The sequence below is a fragment of the Erpetoichthys calabaricus genome, chromosome 1 (assembly GCF_900747795.2).
Source record: "Erpetoichthys calabaricus chromosome 1, fErpCal1.3, whole genome shotgun sequence".
In the NCBI taxonomy this organism is placed as follows: domain Eukaryota; kingdom Metazoa; phylum Chordata; class Cladistia; order Polypteriformes; family Polypteridae; genus Erpetoichthys; species Erpetoichthys calabaricus.
Genome location: NC_041394.2, coordinates 152,016,542 through 152,042,130, shown reverse-complemented (window position 1 = coordinate 152,042,130; position 25,589 = coordinate 152,016,542). Strand labels below are relative to the sequence as shown.

Sequence of the window (25,589 nt, the reverse complement as noted above, 5' to 3'; positions counted from 1 at the left end):
GATGTGTCAGCTTCGGCTGATGTTTTTTAAATAATAGTCAACAGATTCATTTTACACACATTCGTCGACTCATTCACATACTTTTCCGTGATTGCATTTCAAACTGACTCAGTGACTGTTTGTTACATGGGGTAACAACTGGGTTTTGTCCATGAAGTTCTCTCTTCGACAGCAACTCGGTTAGCTTCCTGGAAGATGACTCTGATCCAACAGAAACAACAGCAAACCTAGTTAAAGAAAACCAATGAGAATGTATATTACCAAATTAAACTTTACTTTCAACAACAAGCATATCTAAGACACAGACAATATTGTAATTAATTTTTGGAATTAGAAAGAAAACCATACTAGACAGAAAAAAAATCTGTATTATAACTACAACCAGTATTGTAGCAAACTTTGTTATAAATATACCAATGATGACCAATTTACAATTTATATTATCTGTACCCTACTGTGCTAAAACAGGAATTCCTATTTAAGTGTTGAAGTGAACACACAAAATAAAAAATTAATTAAATTACAAATTACCCTTTTGACTGGCCATTGGCTCGGTTTTCAAAGAACTTAATCTCCAAAACATCATTGATTCCAACAGAATGAATGGCTTCTGTCAAGTCTTCATCAGTAGTCCACTTAAATCAACAAAAAATTTATGACAAGTTATACTGAATAAGCACAGCAATTACAGATGTAACTCAAATACTTAAAACCTGTATGTTTAGAATACACACCCATGTAAGATTTCCAATATAGAGGGCGATCCTCTTCCCAGTGTATGTATAAACAACATTGGCAGGGGCCCCTTTCCCAACTTCATCCACAGATGGTGGGAGACTATCCATGTAGTCTCGGTCTTCGGGAGCATCTCCATTATTAGCAGGAGGTGAAATAACATCATCATAAAGATCTATTTGCTCATGGCCACCATATTCAGCTTCCTAAATAAAGACAAAAGAAAAATACACTTACCTAATATGCCCACAATGTATTTTGGAGTTTAACAAAAAGCAATGGTTCAAATTTATAAAGTAAAAGGTTTTTCAATATCTTTGACAAATTCCTACACAAATAAACATCTAATTTTCTTGACTAATATGATTCTTAAACCGTACTACTTCAGCTGACTAAACAAAAGCAATATTCAAAACTTTTATGACAAAACACATACTTGCCAGTGTTAAGTAATAATTTTGAAAGAATCTATGGTTTACTAGAAATATTTTGCCTAAACTTAACACCTACTTAAAATAACCTTTAGAAAAACATGCGGGGGGTGGGGGCAGGAGGTTGGTTTTGAGTTTACTTGCTTTTGAATCTGTACCATGCATATACAGATATAGATTTTTGTATCAACTATGACATGTTGGATTCTTGTAGAAATATCTAATATGTTCAACAAGAGGTGTTCTTACCTAGCTGATGTAAAAGTAATTTGTTACCATGCAGTGTCAACCAAACATTTTTTACTGTATTCCGACTATATTGTGAAAAGCAAAACAAAAAAATACACCAAACATTCAAACAGATTACATGCATTACTGTTAGAGATTCCACTGTGCCAAAGGATATGAGAAAATTCCACAGGAAAAAGAAAAAAATCTCACATAACTCACGTCACATAAAGCACATAGAATGAAAGACAGGTTTTCTTCAACAGTGAAAAAATGGTGACAAGTAGATCTTTAGTTCAAAAACACAGCATACTAGTCTTCCATGTTTTCATTCAATGCAGCCCTTTTTCAGTAAATAACTTAATATTTTAGCAAAAAAATGCATACATTTAGATCATACAAATGGATATCTGAGATGTAGATTATGTAACATGAGTTACACAAGTTCCCCAATGGATGTTTTCACATACATTGGCACTGTCCAGCATTGATCACTTATTGACATGGATATTCAAATCTGAATACCCAACATTTATTTTCGCCACAAAAGCAGAAGATTACAAATTATGCAATAAATAAGCAATCTAAAAATGGGATAAGTAGCATTTAAAAAAAATCTTTTGGGGGGAGCATTCCTTTAGATATATTGCTTCCATTAATATCACTAGTTAGCAACAGTTAATATCCTATAAAAAGAAAGAGCTGGAGAAAACACAGTTTTAAGACTTTTACAAACTTTTTTGAAGAATGAAAATAGCATCTGCTTATTTTTATCAACAAAATCCCAAATAAAATCAAGCATAACACTAGATTCGAGTGTGTTCCTGATTACGTTTTTCTGAAGCCTACTGCAGTATCAACAGAGATACAGAATCCTAACAATGGAAATGATTTGAATTAGAATGGGGTTAACTTTCCAGCAACAAGCAGGTTATGTAAACTAGTGATTCCAAATGTGTACAAGTGAGTGTTTGGGAAAGAGGGTTTGGGATCAGAGAGGGGGAGGGTGTGTAAAATGACAGCTTATTTGTGCTCGAATCACTCAACAGAAACTACAGCATTCACAAAAAAGCAGCAGGAATCAATATAAAAAAAATCCAGGCTTGAAATCGAACATACTTGATTAAGTTTTAATTGTTTGAAAAACTTTTTTTCACATTTGGACAGGCTCTCCAACACAAACTACTGTGAACTTCAAGAACAGGACCAGAATTTTTGAAAATGCAATTATAAAAAAATAAGCATATACTGCATTTAAATATTTTCTAACATACATTAAAAAGTCTAGGTGCAATGTGTAAATATGAAAAGAATGTGAAGTAGAAACGTATGCTAATATTGGGCATATTTTCGTCTTGTGGTGAATGTATAAAGTATGAAGTGCTTATAACTTTACTGCATAAAACTCACAAAAAGTGAAATTGATTTAATTTAGGTGTAATGCAATGGCAAATAGTGGTAGTGCAGGACAAGCATTTCTGTCACTCAGCCCCAGGGTCCGCATAAAGTTTCCATGTTCTACACATGCATTTCTAGATTGATATCAGTGAGTGTGCTTTACTGAGTATGATTACTTGTTTTAATACTGAACACTGGAAATGTGTAGTAACTTATTTTTTAAACTAAGACGTTAGTCCTTCATGTGCTGTGAAATAAATAACATTCATTCCTTTCTCCATTCACAATCCAAGACCACAAAGGTGCATGGTCTGAACACCAGCTGCTGCTCCACCACATAACTTGATTTTAAAACATCTATTTGCAAATAATTTGATTAAAACTAAACATACTTTGTTTATAGGTTTCTGTTACTGCATTGCACACTCTGACTGGCTGTATAATAGAGGCGCTGAAAAAGATTGCTGCAGATTCCAATCAAGTCTCTATGACCATAGCGGCAAATTTCTTCTCTTTTGAAAGCCGACAGACCGAGCATTTTAAAAATCAGAGCAAATAACAACCTATACATCACTTTGATAAGAAAGCAGACACTGGAAAAGTAGTGAATGCTTATCTGCAAACTTCCACACTGAGTGCATTTTCATGCACACATAAAACCAGGATAAGGTAAGTAGCTCAATTAAGGCAGAAACCTGGTTTCTTAAAAATCTCAGTTCACATGTGTTAGTCCACTTATGGAATTTTGCTTTGGCAAAATGCTTCAAGATCATTAAACTGCACAAAAAGGGAGTTAAACGTTGTCATCAGACACTATGAGTCCGAAAACAAGCACAGAGCCTGTGATAATTTTCTTGTGTTTTATCAATATGTTTAGTTTAATGTGCTGTGAAGTAAACAACATCTATCCCCCTTTTACATCTCCAAACTGAGCCCCAACGACTTGATGTACAGACACTGGCCAATGCATCAACAGATCGCACTGTTTCAATTAGTAATGCTTCAATCGATTGGCTGACCACTCCAAAGGACTAAATCCATGATTAGTAAATTAGTTGATCTCAAAAATGTGTTTTTTTTTTTCAGAACTTGCTATTCTGTGCTTTATGGTAATTTAGTTGTAGTGCTCCTTTATGAAAGGTATTATTGTAGTTATGTAATTACACATCATTTTGTAGCCAAACTCCCTATACAGTGAACCCTCATTTATCACGGTTAATCCGTTCCAGACTCTACCGCGATAAATGAATTTTCGCGAAGTAGGATTCTTTATTTATAAATCGAATATTTTCGCAGTTAGAGTATAGAAAACCTGTTTACGACCTTCTAAATACATTTTTTTAACATTATTAGAGCCCTCTAGACATGAAATAACACCCTTTAGTCACCATTACACTCGTATTACCCAATATATTAGACAAAAGAGAAGATAAGACATTTTAGATGTTACAAATATCATATTATTATTGTACTGTACATTTAATTACACACACACACACACAGTTCTTACACACAACCACTAACCTATGAAGGCACGAGCTCAGTAGAAGAGTCTTCAGGTTGTAAGCTGGAGCGCTGATCGCACCCTCAGAGGACACAGACGCCCCTGGGAAAACCCCTGAAACAGCTGACAGCCTACCTTCACATTGCTCCTTACCCTTCTTACTTGCGCTATAACGCACAATGAACCTCTCACGTGGTACTCCGCTTACTTAAAAGTATTGTGCAGCGCCTCTCAGCTTTGGAATTGGTTGTTTTGTTTCTCTCTCTCTGACATTCTCTGCTCCTGGCAGAACTGTCATCTCTGACTTGTCATGGAGCACGTTTAAACTTTTGAAAACAGACAAATGTTTGTTTGCAGTGCTTTGAATAAAGTTCTTTTTTTTCCAACAACCTCCTGTGTCTCTGTGCATATCTGTGACCCAAGCGTGACAAGGTGGTGCAGTATCTTCAGCAGGTGTGTCGTTGTCTTCTTCCGCTGAAGGAGTACTAGGAGTAGGCAGTGGGTGTCTGGGTGTGCGGCAGAAGAACATCTTGATAGGCAGTTGCTGGCGCTGTCTTTTCATATGCGTGAGGAGGCTTTTGTAGGGTATTGCCATCTTTGATCATATCCAAGAGTTTCACCTTCTCCTGGATGGTAAGCATCTTCCTCCGGCGCTTAGTTTCATTGTCAGAAGGCTTAGAAAAAGCAGCACGTTTAGCAGCCATCGTGGGGCTTAGATAAAAGTTCTCAGAAAGCGCATGCGTAGTAACGATAGCGTGTATGAGAAAAAAATCGCGGTAGAGTGAAGCCGTGAAAGTCGAAGCGTGATATAGCGAGGGATCACTGTATACAGAGAGCAAGAGCAGACAATCAGACTTTTGAAGAGAAAGAAGGAAGGAATATTGGCTTTTATATTAAGGAAAGTGGAGTAATAAACTGAAAAACGCACATTTGCATTGTTCATGGGGAGGAACAGTACAGTATAAGAAAAGAGAAGCAAGTCCTTGGCAAAAATGAAGAGAATGAGTTTATGCCTTTTCATCTTGTTTTGAACAGAAACTCCTTATTTGAATGTGGATGGTGAGTAAACTTATGTTTAGTCCAGCCAATTGCACAAGAATTTGCCCTCACTGCTTACTAAACAATAGGCGTTGCCACTTTAATAAAGAACATAAGGTTTCTACATGGCTTGTTATTTAACCTTACTGTTAAATAAAAAAAGAAAAAAAAAATGAAAACAAGATCTAGAAGCATGAAATCAGCAATCAGTATAAGACATAAAAAAAAAACTAATCAGAGAACCGCTAGTCTCAGCACAAGTATGGCAAATAAGCTGGATGAAAACTAAACGAACAATTAATGTTTCTGTTACTGAACTGCACATGGCACAATTGTTTCTGCTTTGCTGTGCAACTGAACCCTGCGAAGGACTACAATACTAGTACACGTGCTTCTGGGATAACGCAAGCACTTAATTACTTCACAAAGTAACTGGACTATGTAACAGATGTTACTTATAGTTTGTTATCCCTAACAATGCTCCCGAGTTTAGCACTGTATATTCAGCTCATTAACTTTTAAACAGGAGAAATAATAAGTCAACCACCTAAATATTTGCCTCAGGAAATTAAGCTGTGGACGCTTCAACCCATGACTGCTGAAAATGTCTGTGAAGCTTACAGGCAAACAAGAGTGCAATGGACATGCACAGATATTTTTTCATATGATACGCATGCCAGTTTTATGTCACTTTGAAACTTAAGACTTTTTTGTATGTAATTGGAGATTGTAAGAGTAATTCAAAATAAATTGTTCAAAATTTACAGATAGTCATGAGGACACAAATTTGTGAAAATCTATTGCTAATACATGCAGTTTCAAAAAGAATATCTGTATCGATCTATATGTGAGAATTAGAAGCATTCCATTGAACAGATTTTTTAATATTAAGTATATGGAACATTAAAATTAAGAATTGGGAAATAAATGTGATTTTTCTTAGACAAAAGCAAAAATAGCATTGGTCTAGTAAAATAATCAATTTGACACACATATCAATAAAACCAACATGTAAGTTTTATGCACAGTGCTTGTTTGCAGTATTACAGTAAATAGTAAAACTACACCAACAATGCTTCATATTATAAAGCCATGAAAAAGCACAGCACGGAATCTATTCTGTCACGCATGGTCAGAAAACAGATGCATCGGATACAATGTTTAGCAAAGAAACACACTCTTCATTTACTTGTTAATATAATGAGTCAAAACTAGTATGTACAGTATATTATGTGACCACTGAGTGATTCATTTCATTGATTAAAACACAAAGTGACAACCAAGCATTTATTATGTCTGAAACCAAACTAATTACAAAAAGCTTAGAAGGCAATGAAACATTTCCCAATTAATAAAATATGTGAAAAATATGTAGCATAGGTTAAATAGTGAATTTTTTAAGAATTTTAAATGAACTGCAATACCTACTGTAGTCTATTAAAAGGGCATACCTGGGATCAAGTAGAGTGGTAATGCTGAATGTCCTCTAAGCGAGCCACACAGAGGAATTCTTAAAATCCTGAACTGTTACGCCAGACTGTTACTGCATCAGCAACACTTTGCTGGAGTATGAGCAACAAAAGAACAGTTTAGGGCTCACTGTCATCAATGCCTTTCGGAATGGCTTAAGTACCAAACACTCCCTGAAAAGCATCCTCCATCATCAAGATTATTCTACTGGGTAATAGAGGCAGTTGTTTTCACTGCCTGCAGGTTACGGTTTTGACATTTTTTTCTCTCCTTGCTAGAGTCTGCCGCACCTTTGGTCGATATTGCGTACTGCCAGAAGCAACTTCGCCAAGCACATTTTTATGTTTACTTTTGAGATGTTTAATCAGATTACTTTTGTTGTATGAACTTGTATCTTGTATCTCCTTACCTCCTCTTGATATTTTAGTATAGCATCATTTACAGTCTGCTAGGGTTTGGGTTTCACGGTCAATTTTAAAGAACTTCCACGCTGCATTTTGTGTTGTGTTTTATTTGCTCCTTAATATGCACTCAGTTACAGGCATTTTTACAAGTACATGAGCACTATATTGTACCTAAATCTGATACCAGTATTGGTATCACTGCATCCCTTCTAATTACCCTGAAGAAAACTGTTTTTCACTAATTGAAGTGAACATTTCTCTTGCTAAAATGACATGGCACCATTTTCTACCATGCTTCACTTCCAGCTGCTCTGCAATGACTCACCTGGAAAAGATCTGATACTGAAGGGGGCTTCAGAAATGGGCACTTTTTCTTTTCCTCTTAGGCTCTACAGGTGCATCTCAATAAATTAGAATATCATTGAAAAGTTAATTGTTTTCAGTGATGCAATTCAAAAAATAAAATAGATTCATTACACATAGAGTGATATATTTATATTTCAAGCGTTTATTTCTTTTCATTTTGCTTACTATGGCCTATAGGTAATGAAAACTCAATTCAGTATCTCAGAAAATTAGAATATTACATTAAGACCAAATAAAAAATGTTTTAATACAGAAATGTTGGCCTACTGAAAAGTATGTTCATGTATGCACTCAGTATTTGGTTGGGGCTCCGTTTGCATGAATTACTGCATCAGTGTGGCGTGGCATGGAGGCAATCAGCCTGTGGCACTGCTGAGGTGTTATGGAAATCCATGATACTTTCATAGCGGCATTCAGCTTGTCTGCATTGTTGGGTCTGGTGTCTCCCATCTTCCTCTTGACAATATCCCATTTAGGTCAGGTGAGTTTGTTGACCAATCAAGCACAGTGATACCATGGTCATTAAACCAGGTATTGGTACTTTTGGCAGTGTGGACAGGTGTCAAGTCCTGCTGGAAAATGAAATCAGCATCTCCATAAAGCTTGTCAGCAAAGGGTAGCATGACATGCTCTAAAATTTCCTGGAAGACTTCTGCTCTGACTTTGCTTGATAAAACACAGTGAACCAACACAAGCAGACGACATGGCTCCCCAAATCATCACTGACTGTGGAAACTTCACACTGGACCTCAAGCAATGTGGATTCTGTGCCTCCTCAGTTTTCCTCCAGACTCTGTGAACCTTGATTTCCAAATGAAATGCAAAATTTACTTTCATCTGAAAAGAGAAATTTGAACCACTGAGCAACATTCCAGTTTGTTTTCTCCTTAGCCCAGGTAAGACGCTTCTGACATTGTCTATGGTTCAGGAATGGCTTGACACAAGGAATGCAACAGTTGTAGCCCATGTCCTGGATACTAATGCTTCACAATCCTCTCAAAGCTGCGGTTATCCCTGTTGCTTGTACACCTATTTCTGCCACATTTTTTCTATCCACTCAAATTTCCATTAATATGCTTGGATACAATAATCTGAACAGCCAGCTTCTTTAGCAATGACCTTTTGTGGCTTACTCTCCTTGTGGTGGGTGTCAATAACTGTCTTCAGGACAATTGTCAAGTCAGTAATCTTCCCCATGATTGTGTGGCCTACTGAACCAGAAAGGGATACAGTAAAAGGTTCTAGACACCTTTGCAGGTGAGTGGAGTGTGACACCAAGAGTCTGCAATATTTAACTTTTTCACAATACAGTAATCCCTCGCTATATCGCGCTTCGCCTTTCGCGGCTTCACTCCATCGCGGATTTTATATGTAAGCATATTTAAATATATATCGCAGATTTTTCGATGCTTCGCGGGTTTCTGAGGACAATGGGTCTTTTAATTTCTGGTACATGCTTCCTCAGTTGGTTTGCCCAGTTGATTTCATACAAGGGACGCTATTGGCAGATGGCTGAGAAGCTACCCGGCTTACTTTCTCTCTCTCTCTCTTGCACTGACTTTCTGTGATCCTGACGTAGGGGGTGTGAGCAGGGGGGCTGTTCGCACACCTAGACCAGGGCTACTCAAATATAAATTTGAAAGGTCCACTTACTAAATTTCCATTCAGTCTGAGGTCCGGAAAAGTGACGGTCAAATTCCAAATAGAGAACTCCAAAAAAAGGCAATCCCCAAACTTTAGAACTATACACAAAAAAATGACATGGTAGGCCTTTTAGTGTGAAAGGTGACACCTTCTTTGTGCCACCAGTTGTTTGAACTTGGGCATAAAAGGTGTGAGGGCAAGGCGGAGGCACTGATGTAAATGTTCATTGGTGAGGGTGTTGCGGTATGTGTTTTACACCATGTTCATAGTGGAAAAGGCAGATTCACAGCAGTACGTTGAGGGAAACATTGTAAGAATTTGAAGGGCCATCTTCTGCAGGAGAGGAACACCTGCCGCAGTAACCATCTTTGTCCAGAAGGTGACAAGGTCACAGTGAGATTCCTGCAGTGCTAGGTTTTCTTGTAGCTCAATTAACTCTGTTTGCAGAGAACCAGCACTGGCCCATTGGAAGACTTTTGTGGCTTCATTTGAGAATTCTGCAATATTTTTGACAAGAAATGGATTTTCGATGCACAGCAAGACTTGTTTTCCCAAAGGGAAATCTTCAAAGCGAGTTTGGAAATTTTTAATCAGCTTGTCCAGGAATTCAGCATAATTGTGATGGTGATGTTTTCCTGCAGTCTGATCCAAAAGTCTTGGGAAGTGAAGCAGGTCCTGCTGTAAGTCACATTTGAACACCTCCAGCTTCCTCTGGAAAGCACGGACAGCTAACATGAGGTCACACACTGTGCTGTTTTTGCCTTGGAGCTTCATATTAAGGTCATTAAGATGGGAAGTAATGTCCGTTAGAAAAGCAACAATTTCCATTTTCTCGTCATTCTTCATGAAATCCACAAACGGTTTGGCTTTTGCACTCTTCTGATCCAACAGAAATGTCTCCAGCTCTTTCCGCAGTGCCCAAAAACGCTCCAGTACCTTGCCTTTACTAAGCCATCGGACATTGTTGTGAAGGAGCAAATCATCAAATGTTGCATTCACCTCTATTAGAAATGAGCGCAATAAACGATGTTGCAAAGCAGAGGATGCTCTCAGATAATTGACTAGTTTCATGACTGTTGTCATGACTTCTGAGTACCTTTCTCCAAGGCTGGCACACAAAACCATCTGGTGAATTATGCAGTGGTATGCCATGAGGTCAGGGTGGTGAGTTCTCAAGCGTGACACTAATCCCCTCTCTTTCCCAATCATACATGGTGCGCCATCAGTAGCAATGGAAACAACATGCTTCAGGTCTATAGCTCTGTCTCTAAGCATCTGTGTCACTGCTTCATAGATATCATCCCCCCTTGTGTGTCCATGGAGGTTTGTGAGACCCAAAACATCTTCATGAAATTCTCCCTTTTCTTCATCAAAAAATCTGACAAAGACCATGAGTTGTGCATTGTCCGTGATATCTGTGGATTCATCCACAGCCAATGAAATGAATTTGGCTTTTTTTATAGCAGAACTAAGTTGTTCAAGCAAATCATCAGCGAGTATTTCAGCTCGTCTTGCAGCAGTGGAATCAGAACAGGGTATTTGGTTTATTTTCTGGATTATTTCATCCTTTTGAGTCCCTTCAAACAGAGCAGTCACCACTTCACTCATACACTCTTTGACTACTTCAGCATCAGAGAAGGGTTTCTTGTTTTTTCCCAGGACCCATGCTACTCTAAGTGAGGCTTCTGTTGCCCGCTCCTGTTGTGTGGCTGATCTAACTATTACACTGCTTGTAGCTTCATATGATGATTTCAGCTGGTTTATTTTTATGGTCCTTACCTCTGAGTTCTGAGGGTAATTTTGTTCGAAATGTGCATGCTTGGTTTCATAATGGCGTTTCACATTACCACTTTTGATTATTGCTACCGTCTCGTTGCAGATTAAACACATTGGTTTTCTACTTCCCACGGGGAGCACGAACGCATATTTTTCTATCCACTCACTCTTAAATTCGCAGTTTTCAAAATCAACTTTTCTTTTCTTATCAATGTACTGTCTTGAGCCAGCCATCTTCACTTTCAGTCAGCAAAAAAAAATTCAGTTATCGAAATTTGCACTGCCTGCGAGTGATGAGACTGCCTGTTCACCGGCCTGACCCAGAGCACGTGACCGGTACATAAATCTGGCTGCCGTGAATGAGCGAGCGAGCGAGTATTGGGGGGGAGGCGGGGAGTAGTGGGAACGATACTGTTACAACTGGTGTGATTGGACATAGATGAAGCAACCAAACAGAGTAGAAACCTCAAAGATATATCGCGCGGAATCACAATTGCACACTTCATTGAGAACTCATTTGGATTATGATTAAATTTGCATGTTTGTTTTGGCGTCGGTCCAGATTTAACCGTATTTGGGTCCGGATGCGGACCGGAGTCCGCCTATTGAGTACCCTGGACCTAGACGATACGGACGCTCGTCTAAAAATGCTGAAAGATTATCTTCAAGTTGCTATCTTTTGTGCAGCTGCTTTCTGAAACGACATGCTGCACAGTGCTTCGCATACTTAAAAGCTCGAAGGGCACGTATTGATTTGTGCTTGAAAAACAAACTCTGTCTCTCTCTGTCTCTCTTTATCTGCTCCTGACGGAGGGGGTGTGAGCTGCCGCCTTCAACAGTTTTGTGCCCCGGTGCTTCGCATACTTAAAAGCCAAACTGAGAGAAATGCAAACAAATCAATAGGGTTATCTCTGTGACTGTCACTGCTCCTGACAAGCACTCCTTTGAAGAGGTAGATATGTTTGCATTCTTTTAATTGTGAGATGGAACTGTCATCTCTGTCTTGTCATGGAGCACAGTTTAAACTTTTGAAAAAGAGACAAATGTTTGTTTGCAGTGTTTGAATAACGTTCCTGTCTCTCTACAACCTCCTGTGTTTCTGCGCAAATCTGTGATCCAAGCATGACAATATAAAATTACCATATAAACATATGGTTTCTACTTCGCGGATTTTCTTATTTCGCGGGTGGCTCTGGAACGCAACCCCCGCGATGGAGGAGGGATTACTGTATTATAATTTTCTGAGATACTGAATTTTGGGTTTTCATTAGCTATAAGCCATAATCAGCAAAATGAAAAGAAATAAATGCTTGAAATATATCACTCTGTGTGTAATGAATCTATATATGAGTTTCACTTTTTGAATTGAATTACTGAAATAAATTAACTTTTGATATTCTAATTCATTGATATTCCAAGTCATCCTTGTAAAGTGAGAACCACACACTCCTATAGAACAGCTTCTGTAAGTCTTTAGAGTGTTCACAAATCACTTACGTGATGAAAATCAGAACTTAAAGCTTGGTTTGTATCATGGGGACAGTGACCTATGGGGGTGTGCTGGAAACATAAAATCATGATTGTGGAACTGCAGACACCTTACTGAAAAGCCAACTGCAATCTGCCTAGACAACAAGTTTTTGCTCCAACCAAATGTGATGACAAGTGCATTTCTGGGACAGTTTTACTCAGAATAATGCTGTCATAGATTATCTTAACTAAACTTTTATCTAAATATTAGGAATGGGAATCAATTAAAAAAAAAAAAGTAATTAATCAAGGTTATTATAGTTTTGCCTTTTTATATTAGTTTTTATTTCTATATTTTTTCTGACTTTACTTAGAAATTCAGTTTAGTTTTAGTTTTCCTTCATCGTGTATTTTTAGTTTTAGTTTAGTTTTTATTTCACCAAGACATTTCTATTTTATTTTTATATATATTAGTTTCAGTTTTTGTTTTAGTAATTATGGCATGGAGTGCTTACAGAGTTAGTTTTGTGTCACAATCAGACAGAACTATACACTTAACAGATTTGGATACGAGTTTAATGTTCATGGAAGCTTACTACACTGCCTGGATTACTATCTTGCTTTGTTTTTGTCTGATAACAACAAGCATGATCAAAACTAGATACTGAATATGAATAATTTTACACAATTTTATAATTTTTTAAAAATTTTCTCATGAAAATCACAGGGGCTTAGGAAGAACAGGGCTCTTAGACTTGAATGAGTGTGCAGAACACACCTGGCTATATTGAAGGAAACAAAGAACAACAAGCAAGTCATGTGAAGGTTAGGGGCAGTGAGTCTTGAATAGCCCACCATAAGGACAGTAAACCCATAATGAGCAGAGCAAGAGCAGGTCATAGGAATATGGACAGGCACAAAACAACAGAGACTGCATCTGATATTAAGAACATGCACATCATTATCTAAACCTGTTTATCCAGAGCAGGATCACAGGAAATCTGGAGCCTACCGCGGCAGGTTTGGTTATAAGGCAGGAAAACTCCCTGGTATGCAATATGTATGATATGGCTGATGTAAAGAACAAAAAGAATATGATACTTCAACTATCTGATTTGAGAGAGAGAGAGAAAAACATTGAAAAAAGGGAGACAAACATTTTAAAATATAATTCTGCTAATGGATTACTTTCATAATATCAGGTATTTTGAGTTGTGAATATTTACTAAAAAAGATAATAAATATAGAATAAATACAAAAACCCGTTAGTATGTTTAGTTTTTCATCACTTGTCAGATTCTTTAACTTTGTTTGTATCGCTTCGTTGTTAAACGATGTTTGTAAAGCAAAAGTGATTGGTCAGCAACAATATGCTGATCATGTATGATGACATAGTCACTCTCTCGATCAGCAGCGTTTTATTTTCAAAAATCGTGAGTGCTCTCCTCGACTTTCTTGTATACTCAGATATGGGGATGGATATTTGAGGAGTAAACCACAAGACAATAATTATATTTCTATATTATGTACATTAAGTAACAATCGCCAACAAATCAAATTAATAATACATTGAACAATTATTATAAAAGTAATGTTGAATAAGTCGGACTCTGCAGCTGCATAGATAAAAAAAATCTTATGTGTTCAGGTAAAGTACCACTTCCGGGTGATGGGTTTGGCCCAAAAGTTACTACAGACCTACAATTGTGGTGTAACAACCACATGCCGAATTTCATCCATCTATCTAGTTGCGTTTTTGAGTTATTGTGTTTACAGCACAGACACACACACATACACGTGCGCACACAATTCCAAAAAACAGTATTTTTGGACTCTGGGAGTTCTAGAACGTCAAGATTTTTTTCATGATTGCTATACTTTCTCTATACTTCGTATATGAGAAAGTAAAAATGATTTCTGAAACGTTACTCACTCGTGATTTTTCTGTCCATACAGTAAAGTTTTTGTTGACCAGCACATTCTGATTCCAGCCATTTGAATACATTTTGATATACAACAAGTGCAAAGAAAGGCAGCACGTAAATCGCTTTCTATTTCTCACGCTTTATGCACCCGCATTCAGCTTGCTCTGTCACCGCAAATGCTGTGTGAACAGCCGCCCTCCATCACCAGCCACCGTTCACTGGATGAATATGTGCGGGGACGGCTTGTGGTGGATGACTTTCTGTTTTAGAGTTAAAACTTACAAGGGTTAAAGACTAACGGCAAGAATATTCATTCAAAAACGAAAAATAAAAATATTTTAGTAAATTATTATTTTATTTCAGTTAGTCTTTCCAGTTACTTTAATAGTTTAGTTTAGTTTTAGTTTTTCATTTTGGTTTTGTTAATTATTTTATTTCAGTTTACGAAAATGTTTTTTTAATAATAGTTTCAGTTTTGCTTTTAGTTTTTGTTAACTATAATAACCTTGTAATTAATCTTATAAATGTATGCAATTAATCGCATCTAACGTTAAAAAATGTAATTATAATATTAATTCATAAATCATGAAATCGAAGAATTAATGTAGAATCAACAATAAGGAACAAAAAAAAATTAATGGCCTAATTTAAACTTAAACAATGACCTTAAACCTAAACTTTTAACAAAATACTACTTGAGCAAATACAATGTGAATTTGAATGCCTTTCTAAAAGGCAAGTTCAAAAGAAGGTGAAAAGAAAACAACACCAATGCATTATGTCAAATTGTCATAGCATATGAGATAGACATGTCAAAGTTAAAAAAAAAAAAAAAAAAACACGACTTTGAATGCACTGCAAAAGACCAATTTAACTGAAATAATACGAATCTCTTAAATGGACATACATTAAAACTCAAATACTATCTTCAACTGTTCATCACCATCAACAAGTTGATAATTATACTCTACACAAGTGTTTTTCAACTGTGCACCATAGAAATAGTGGAGTAGTACCCCTGAGAGAGACACATGCCTCAGGTGGTCAAGACCTGCCTGAGGAGGGCAGTACTACCTGGAGAAGCCGATATAAAAATAGCCGTTTTGCAGACACAGCAGTTAGAGAGCACTTTAGCAGCCAGGAAACGTATCAGGGGTCCATCTGCTTGGGTGCATGCTTGCTAGTGACTCTCGCACAGCCGAGGGCCAGGGGGCATAACAGTTGCCTTTGACTCTGGGTCAGTGGAGTGAGGCAAAGACAGGCTCACCTGTATGAGTGGGCAAAGGGATGAAGCAGCTGGTAAATGAGTCCTAAGTGCTCTGTCTGTGAACAGCAATCACTTTTTTGCTGCCTCCTCTCCCACCACTTCAGATAGTTTAGCGTGTCTAAAAGATTTAATGCTTTTTTGGTTAACAGAATCCTGGTGTGCCTTTGGATCTTTTGGTTACAAAGTGTGCCACCACAGAAAAAAGGTTGGAAAACACTGCACTACCTGCACCTTTGCTCCCTGCATGTTAAAAAAGGATCTCTGTAGCTGCTATCTCGCTTAAAACTCACCCAGTGCATTACTTGGATGGTTATGTTGCGTTCTTTGCATAAATTAGGGAAGACACTGCAAACTGGAATAATGGGTGGGGATAATCATTATATTAGGGAAGTCAGCACTGTAAGCTATCTGGCCGACCGTCGAGTTAAATACAGAGTTCCTCGAGCAGGGGTATTGAATTAAAATTTAAAGACGTCCAACCAACAAATTCTTCTCCTATTAAAAGGTTCAAGCCTCATGTTTGTGCTATGATTAAGATCCCTAAATACTATATGTAAGTCACTGAATGTCTATGAAAAAAACAAACATGATGTAGTCTCCACAGGATTTCAACAATATTTCAATTTTTAGTAAGGATTTTAAAACATCTGGACACTCTGAATTTAATTGGCCTTGTATTTGTATGGAATACAAATAACTATCTTTAACATAACATAAAACAAATAAACAACTCTTATTTAATAAAAAATAAATGCATGCGCATCACATTTTAAGTAAAAGAAAACAACCATCTCAATAAAACTAAACAGTACACTCTTTTACAATGGTCCAATCAGAAAATACTTATGTTGCCCCAAAATTCACTCTACTATAACTGAACATTCATTTCCACACTGCTTGGCTCTATAACAATGTGGTGGATCTGTCAAAGTAGACTCTCAGTGCAGTTATTTTACGTACCCTAACTTCAGACTGCCACAGATATTTGCGCAAATAATCTGTTTTCTCTCATAATGGCACTTCACATTGCCTACTTTTTACTAAAGCTACAATTTCACAACACATGAGACAAATTGGTCTTGAACTACCCACAGGATGAATGAACATATATTGGTTTATCCATTCATCTTTGAAAGTTGTTTTTTATGTCATGCTCATGTTGCTCTTTCATTTCTGTTACTTCCTTCTGCGGCATCAGCACATTTTAATCATGCACTGTAACAATCACATTGATTTGCACTATAACATGGCGTAAGCACAAAAGCAGGATTGTGCGTATGCACAAAAAAATCCAGATGCAGGAATCTGTGCGCATGCAAACTTTCACGTTCTTCCACTACATAAATCCCAATCAGCGTGAAAAGTAACGCATGTGCACGCGCCTTCTGTCCCGCCCCAACTCCTCCCAGAATTACGCCTCTTTGAATATGCAAATCAAAATAAATAGCCTTCTGTGAAAAGACAATGGGAAAAGCACAGGGGAAAATATAAGAATTTCAGCGAATACCAAGTGGAGGCAAAGGAAAAACGTACTATTTGTTGGTTTACACAATGGTATAATCAACAAAAGAAAGTTGATCGAGTGACAGAGTGTCGGAGAAACTTGAAAGATCAAGTTCACAAAGTCGCACAGTGCCCGAAATAAAAAAGAAATCACATATCAAAGTCGCCGTGAAAAGGCAAGTCGTAGCCCACCGTCTTAGTGCCATATGAAAGCTTATTAGGGAACAGACAAAAAAAAGGCACACAGTGGGAAAAAAAGCACGAAATGTCAACTTTAATCTCGATATTTCCACTTTAATCACGTACTTTATTTTGCCATTAAAGTAGAACATCATAAACTTCATCTTAAAATCGTTTATTTTACTAGTTTCTCAAGTAGCACGTTAAATGCTTTGTTCTGTATTTGATCTTCTATGTGCTCTGTGTGTGTGAATCACTACGTGCTTCCGTTCTTTCTCTTTCTCCGACAGGACACAGAATCCATTACATTCGTGATATTACAGTTCTCTGAATAATTAAAATACTGAGATGTATACGTGATATCATTTTCATGATGATAGGAATGAAAGCATGTTATTAAACATGGGAACACGGTGGCGCAGTGATTGTTCATATCTCACGCAAGAGGCTTGCTGCGCCATGTGCGACCTTCGATGAAATAATTTATTACAGAAGTACTGTCTCTTTCAAACATATTAACCTCCAATTCCTGTCCTTCCTTTTCTTTCTCCAAATACCCAATCGCCACACAATCAGCTCTGTAATAGACGTTAAGCCATCTGTAAGCTTAGAAAGTCGATTCTTCAAAACTTTTAAGGAACATTGAAAAATCTTCATAGTACATGTTTAATTATTCTATTCGTCTATCCTTCCAGTGTCGCGTCAGCACCAGCAATAATACAGCGCAAGGCAGGAGCTATCCGTGAACTAGCTAGCGCTGCGGCACCGTGTCCTCACAGGTTTAATTATTAACAATACAGATTATTTAAATGAAGTTAAAGTTTTATCTGTATACTATAAACAACATATTTTGCTGCATTTCATCTTAAAAATGATATTGTCATCATACGCGCTTTATAAAGTGGCGCAGGTTGTGCAATATTATAACTGTAGTGTAAGTTTACAGTGAGGTGATTGTACTTATAAGTACAAACAGTTCTACAAGGAGCACTTGATGGACTGATTGGGTGCGTTTATAGTTCTTGGGATGAAACTGTTTCTGAAACACGAGGTCCGTACAGGAAAGGCTTTTGACGCTTTTTGCCGTGGTTGAGGTAGTGTGTACTTGAAACTGTATACCGATAATTCTCTTTCCGATCAATTGCTGCTGTGATTCCCCACTCAGATACAGAGATATAAATACTCCGAGTGGTGCAGTGAGAGTAATATGGAAAAAGATGATCCGCAGTGGCAACCCTTAACGGGAGCAGCTGAAAGAAGAAGTTGATGCAGTGAGAGTAACAACGCTAAAGCAGTTATGATATTTGGAATACTGTGGCTATTCCCTGGACCATTATATTGCTACAGGTTAATTACAATCAGATGCATTACACTAATAAACAATATGCAGTTAATTTCAGTGTATTTATAAAGCCGTGTCAGGAACGTGGGTCTAAGAAAGGGTGACCACACAGGAACAGTAGCACTGCTTTGACGCTGGGTGCCGCCAGTCTGCAAAACCAAGCGGAGAATTTTGCGTACGCCAAGGTATGAGTTATCGTGGAAATGTGCGTGGCTTTACACCAAGTTTAGGTTTTATACATCGCGATCTGAGCGTGAAAACATTCGTATGCAACATTTCTGTGCGTACGCACCGTTTATACATGAGGCCCCTGGTGTTTCCTGTTTTGCTATATGGTTGCAAGACATAAACGGTATCCAGTACGGGACCGGTACTGTCTCTCTTCAGAGAATCCTTGGGTACCTTCTGGTTTAAATTTGTGTCGAACGAGCGGTTTGCTTATTGAGTGTCAAATGAGGTATATTACCTGCACTGTGAGGGAGCGTCAGTTATAGCACTACGGCAATGGTCGTAGTGGGGCATGTGAAGGTTACTCCTATGGAGTTACATTTTACATAACCTATGCAGTGACATTTAGGTGACAGACAAGGGAAGTGTTGGTATGGTGGTACTTGTTTAGCCTTATGGGCAGTTCTTGAAATGGGCTGGTACCAGCTGCACTTGATACTTCATGGGGATCCCCCCTCCCTCTAATATATACTTATACTAGCAAAATACCCGCGCTTCGCAGCGGAGAAGTAGTGTGTTAAAGAGGTTATGTAAACATATATATACATAAACATAGTGTATATACATAAATATATACATATACACATATACATATACCAACATATATATACACATACAAATATATATATATATATATATATATATATATATATATATATATATATATATATATATATATATATATATATATATATATATATATACACACACAGATGCAGACACATATACATATATATACATATTTGTATATCTACATATATATACATATATATACATATACATATTTGTATATCTACATTGTCTACCACCTTCGCTAATCATTCTTGAGGCAGATTGAAGACTTAAGTGCCAGCTTAACTGAAAAATTAAAGAAAACATACTAAGTTTTAAAACAAATCAGTTTTAACGGGAAAAGATGCCGACGAAAGAAGAGAAGCAGCGGGACGCTAGGGTCAAGAGCTGCTCATTAAGCAGCAAGCGCATCAACCTCTGAGCAAACAAATGGTAAACGTACAGAGAAAGAGGATAAATACTATGAATGGTCATGTCAAGTGTATTCACTCCACGTTATCGTGGAGTGCGCTGTTACTGGTATTTTGATAAAAGAATCTGAACAACATATAAGAATCGTATAAATTATTAAACAGTAAAACATTAACATTTAAGAAGTAAAGATACATTGAGTACTACTGTAGTGCTTTCGGGTATAGTACATTTTTTGTTTGCCCATTACATGCATAAATGTCTAAATTTTTTGGTGTACCTACGCAAGAACACGCGACATGACCCGGCAGTTAAAAATGTATCGCTCCAGCAATTTTAACTCTGTTACAAAGTCATCTAATATGGTATTGCAAACGGCAGCGGGAGCGTTTCTATAAACTCAATTTAAACTTACTGTTTACACCGTGCTTTGAAGATGCATAGTATGCGACACGTGTTTCGCCGTAATTGTGGGCTCATCAGGAGTACACAGTCACTGCACTCCCTTACGGGAATCGATCCTCGGACGTAGAGGCGAAGCCCCTAACGTTGTGCCACGGCGTGAGGTTCGTTCATTTGACAGCATGTAGATCGGGGTAATTACATTGCAGGCATTCGTAGTCTGATTCACAATCTGATTGTATGGGTGGTTACCTACCAGGTAACGCTTGTGGTTGGTGAGCAAGTCGGCTAACTTCTGCCACAGTGCCCTCTTTCAGTTGCGAGAAGCAGATCATACAATGGTTGAAATAGTTTAATATATATAGCAAAATCACCGCGCTTCGCAGGGGCGAATATGGTATTGCAAACGGCAGCGTTTCTATAAACTTAAAGTTACGGTTTATACAGTGCCTTGTTTCATATTCTTTTCCTACCTTATCAATTGTGTAATGTGTTTTTTGAACAGGGTTGATTAATGCAAGTGATCACTCCTGCTGCGTTCAGTCACTTCACGTGAGCCACTCTCTTGTGTGATATTGCGATGTCCACGGGTTTATTTAATGTTAGCTAAGACCCGGCAGTTAAAAGTTTCTCGCTACAGCAATTTTAACTCTGTTACAAAGTGATGCAAACTGTCGTTTATACCTCGTGTCTTCTCATTAAAGTTGTATCTCGCGAATATGGCATTGCAAAAGGCAGCGGGAGCATTTGTATAAAGTTAAGGTTACGGTTTACACCGTGCTTTTTTATACCTCGTGTCTTCTCATTAAACTTGTATGTCGCGAATATGGTATTGCAAACGGCAGCGGGAGCGTTTGTATAAAGTTAATTTAGACTTACGGTTTACACCGTGCTTTTTTATACCTCGTGTCTTATGAAGGTGCTTGTATGCGTCACTCACTCGCTTCTTATTGTTTCGCTGCCTTGTCAATTGTGTAATGAATGTTTTCTTCTGCGCTCTTTGGGGCTCCTCCTTCTTTTCTACGTACTGACTTCACAGTCAGTTCACGTGATTACGTGGGAGGCGTGATGACGCGACACGCAACTCAGTCTCCTACGGCCATCTTGCTGCCTACCATTACAGTATATGGACAAAAAAGAGGTTCCAGTTATGACCATTACGCGTATAATTTTGAAATGAAAACTGCCTAACTTTTGTAAGTAAGCTGTAAGGAATGAGCCTGCCAACTTTCAGCCTTCCACCTACACGGGAAGTTGGAGAATTAGTGATGAGTCAGTCAGTCAGTCAGTGAGGGCTTTGCCTTTTATTATTATAGATACACGTGCACCTCATCATGTAAAAGTAATAACATTGGGAGAATCCACTTCAAGCACTGATTGTGGGTAAATAGCTATGTAACTATAATGTGTACATGAGATAATATGAAATATTGATTACGCTATATATCAAAGGAGTGCCTTACATTTTAACTTTTTTTAAAAAAGCCAACGGCAAACTCCCATGCACCCTCCGGGACTCTGCCAAGGGTACAAAGCTGGACCACTGTTCCGCGGTGGTATTAAACCCCAATATTTCAATGTGAATATATGAACTTAGTGACCTAAGCCTTAGTGACAGACTAAATACACAACTAGGAAAAACTTGCCACAATAGTAACTTTAAAGACAACTTTTAATAACATCTATATGGTCTATTAGTGTCTATTCCATAGATGTATGTTTTATGATCGACTTCCTAATAGTTCTGCATGAAGTGGTGGCAGATTAAAGATGCATTTCAAACACTATTGGACATAATTGCTAGCAACATTTTAAATAATAGTTTTAATACAGGGCAAGTGTTTTTTTTTGCTCCCGCTAAAAAAAAAAAATCAGTGCAAACAACCTGATGACCATCCTGTGGTCCATAACCCCCTATGTAAAGTAGTGCCCAGGAAGAGTTATACGGAACGCCACCTATAAAGTGTTATTCGGAGTAAGAATGTTTTCTCCCACTTCACTTTGCCTCTTATTTCTGAAACTATTACTAAGAGTAATTTTTATATGAAGAACTGTTCTGAGTGAATTAATCTGTGTGATGTATAGGTTTTTTATGTGGTATTAAGGTGCACTTAACTGTACGGAGTAACCTACTGGTTAAGATATCTAGTAGACTGCTTTTGATAAAGTGAAAAAATGCAGATGAAAACCAAGAATTTAAAATGAACAGATGTATTTACTTGTATATTATCAGCTCTGTTCGTCATAATTTTTATGAAATAATGTTTAAATGTGTTGGTGGTAATAAAAAGCAATGAGAATTAAATAAAAAAAAATCTTGTTATGCAGACATTGCACACTTTAGAACAAAGTGTGTTGATGTACCAAAGGCGGCAGTCCCAAAAGTAACTGTTAGCGAAAAGTGTATAATTATTTTTTTACAACTGCAAAAGTATAGAATACTGATTTTAACTCAATCCTCTCTTTAAGAGACAAGAGTTGTCCACCTCCTGCAGTGATTTCAGTTTGTGTAACTTATACTTCACAAACATTGGGCTGCTTTATGCCAGATATTCCTTGCAGTTATATTTATGATGAATATCCATCCATCCATCCATTTTCCAACCCGCTGAATCCAAACACAGGGTCACAGGGGTCCGCTGGAGCCAATCCCAGCCAACACAGGGCACAAGGCAGGAAACAATCCTGGGCAGGGTGCCAACCCACCACAGGACACACACAAACACACCCACACACCAAGCACACACTAGGGCCAATTTAGAATCGCCAATCCACCTAACCTGCATGTCTTTGGACTGTGGGAGGAAACCGGAGCGCCCGGAGGAAACCCACGCAGACACGGGGAGAACATGCAAACTCCACGCAGGGAGGACCCGGGAATCGAACCCAGGTCCCCAGATCTCCCAACTGCGAGGCAGCAGCGCTACCCACTGCGCCACCGTGCCGCCCTATTTATGATGAATATCTTCAATCTTAATTTAAGATGGATTTTTAAAACATACATGTAAAATAATTATTAGGATGAATTAATTGTAAAACTTAAGTCTAAAAAGTCAAAAGCCTATTTTTTGGTCTTGTTTTAAGTTAGGTAATAAGTCCATTATATCAAAAATACTTTAGTTTTAACCGTTAAATATTTTATGATATTTAGGAGTGCTGTCTTGTTTGTGTTCTTGTTGGAGTTAATTTGTGTTTTTTGGTATCCTGATGTTTTCAAATTCTAAGTGAAAGCCAGCCCAACCACAGACAGACAGACACCATCTTCAGTCCACCACACACAATTTATTTACAAGTATTTACAAGTGCAAGTCCCACACAGCACACAGTGCTTCCAGCACCAATCACCCTTCTCTCGCTGAGCCTTTCAATACTCCTCTTCAGACCGTCTTCTCTCCACTCTCCCAAGGCTTATCTCCTCCCGCCCAACACCAGCTCTCCGACTGTTGGAATGTGGCCCCTATTAAGCTGCCCCGGATATGCTCCAGATGCCCCTTGATGAACTTCCGCCGGCACTTCCTGGTGTAGTGGAAGTGCCAGCTGAGGTACTGGAAGCACTCCAGGTGACCCTGGAATACCTTCCGCCAGCACTTCCTGGTGTGGTGGAAGTGCCAGCTGAGCTACTGGAAGCACTCCAGGTGACCCTGGAATACCTTCCGCCAGCACTTCCTGGTGTGGCGGAAGTGCTGGCTTCCAGGGCTTCAGCATCCAGAACCTACCCCCTGGCGGTGGCCACGGGCCCCTATAGGGTTGAGCTTCCCAGCTCGGTTCCCGTGACCCCCATAGCAACCAAGGCAGCTGTCCTCTCCTGGCAGAGGCGTTAAATAGGTGTCCCGGCTAGGTATGGCACCCAGCCGCCCGTGACACTATATATTAAATTATTCAATATTTAAACAGCATACATTCACAAGCCCACTTGATATGGTCAAAACTAGTCATTAGATTAATCAATAAAATAGTTGATAGATTTATTGTTAATTAAAATAATTGTTGGTGGCAGCCCTACTATGTTGAGTTAGAGATTATCTTGGCAGCCAGATATGCAGGTATGAAGTAAACAAAGTTTCAGTTTTATTGCCATGTATACACAGTACAATTAAATTATTACTTGTACTAGTGCTGGGCAGTATACCGGTTCATACCGAAAACCGTTTATTTTTTTTATGATATGGATTTTTCTTATACCGCAACACCGGTTTAAATTGCCTAAACGACGTTCGGAACATGGCGCAGCGGGAAACTGTTCAAGTGGGGACCTTTTTCACTGCTACACCGCTAAATACAGATTTGTTGCACTAGGGCTCTTTTTCACTGCTACACCACCAAATAGTGGGCGGTAGTATAGGAATGCTGCGTGTTGAAAATGGACAGAGCCTGGAGATACTTTAGTTTTAAAAGGTCAGTTGTGTAAATACTGTTTCTATACTACTGGATAATACTGCAAGCCAAGTTGTACTTGTTTCATTTGTTTTCAATACAGTGTAATGTACCTGGGTACTGTGTAATAGTGTGACGACATGTTTTCAAACCCTGTCATAAGTTATATAGCACATTAAATGCTTTGTGTTAAGTGATTCTTAAACTGACTTCTTCTTGCACTAACAGGAGGCGCCGGCAGCGATCGCCGCACAGAATACATTCACTTCATGATCTTCCTTCTCTCTGAACGTTTAGAATGCTAAAATAAATACTTAATATAATTTTCATGGTGAAATGCATTAAAGCATGCATTAATCATATGGGGGCACGGCGGCGTGCCTGCCTTGCATTTGCATGTTTTTCTGGTGGGTTTACTCTGAGCTTCAGTTTCCTTTCAAAGTCATGTAGGATGTGGGGTTTTGTTGTGCTATATTGACCCTGCTAGTGTATGTTTTGCTTGTATTTATCCTTCGATGTTCTGGCGACTCGTTCAGAGATGGGCGCAACTCTGAATGGATGGCATAATTAAACATGTATAACGAAGATATTTTTTTAAAGTTCTGAACACTCAGTGGGCTAAGTTTATAACTAGTTTTAATTTCACAAAGACATTTATCGTGTGGTGATTGGTTATGTGGAGAAAGAAAAAGGATGGATAGGAACTGGGGTTTTAGTACGTCAGATAGAGACAGCACGCGTGCAATAAAGAAAGCCCGCTCACAAGACAATGCATTGAATTCTGTGTTCGTGTCTCCAACCACCAGATCACAAACCCAACATTTACACAATATTTAAGTTAAACCTGTGCGATACCCATTCATACATCCAGTTTTTTGGAGCCTTGTCACACCTGCCATAAAGGTCTCTACACTGAACGT

At 38.2% G+C, this 25,589-nt stretch overlaps 2 protein-coding genes across 4 annotated transcripts in view; one reads left to right on the top strand and one right to left on the bottom strand.

The window, feature by feature from the left end:
• cpm (carboxypeptidase M) overlaps positions 1 to 25,589 on the top strand; it is a 379,572-nt gene that overhangs the window by 121,529 nt on the left and 232,454 nt on the right. The gene's annotated exons all lie outside the window — the stretch shown is intronic.
• Positions 1 to 25,589, bottom strand: part of cpsf6 (cleavage and polyadenylation specific factor 6) — a 61,412-nt gene that overhangs the window by 31,542 nt on the left and 4,281 nt on the right. For 2 of the 3 annotated variants that reach the window (XM_028807375.2, XM_028807392.2), the window contains exons 2-4: positions 735 to 941; positions 532 to 635; positions 82 to 227 (exon numbers count right to left, since the gene is read on the bottom strand). In XM_028807375.2, the coding sequence (XP_028663208.1) occupies positions 82 to 227; positions 532 to 635; positions 735 to 941 (457 nt within the window). The remainder of the gene's footprint in view (positions 1 to 81; positions 228 to 531; positions 636 to 734; positions 942 to 25,589) is intronic. The other variant, XM_028807384.2, reaches the window with a different exon arrangement.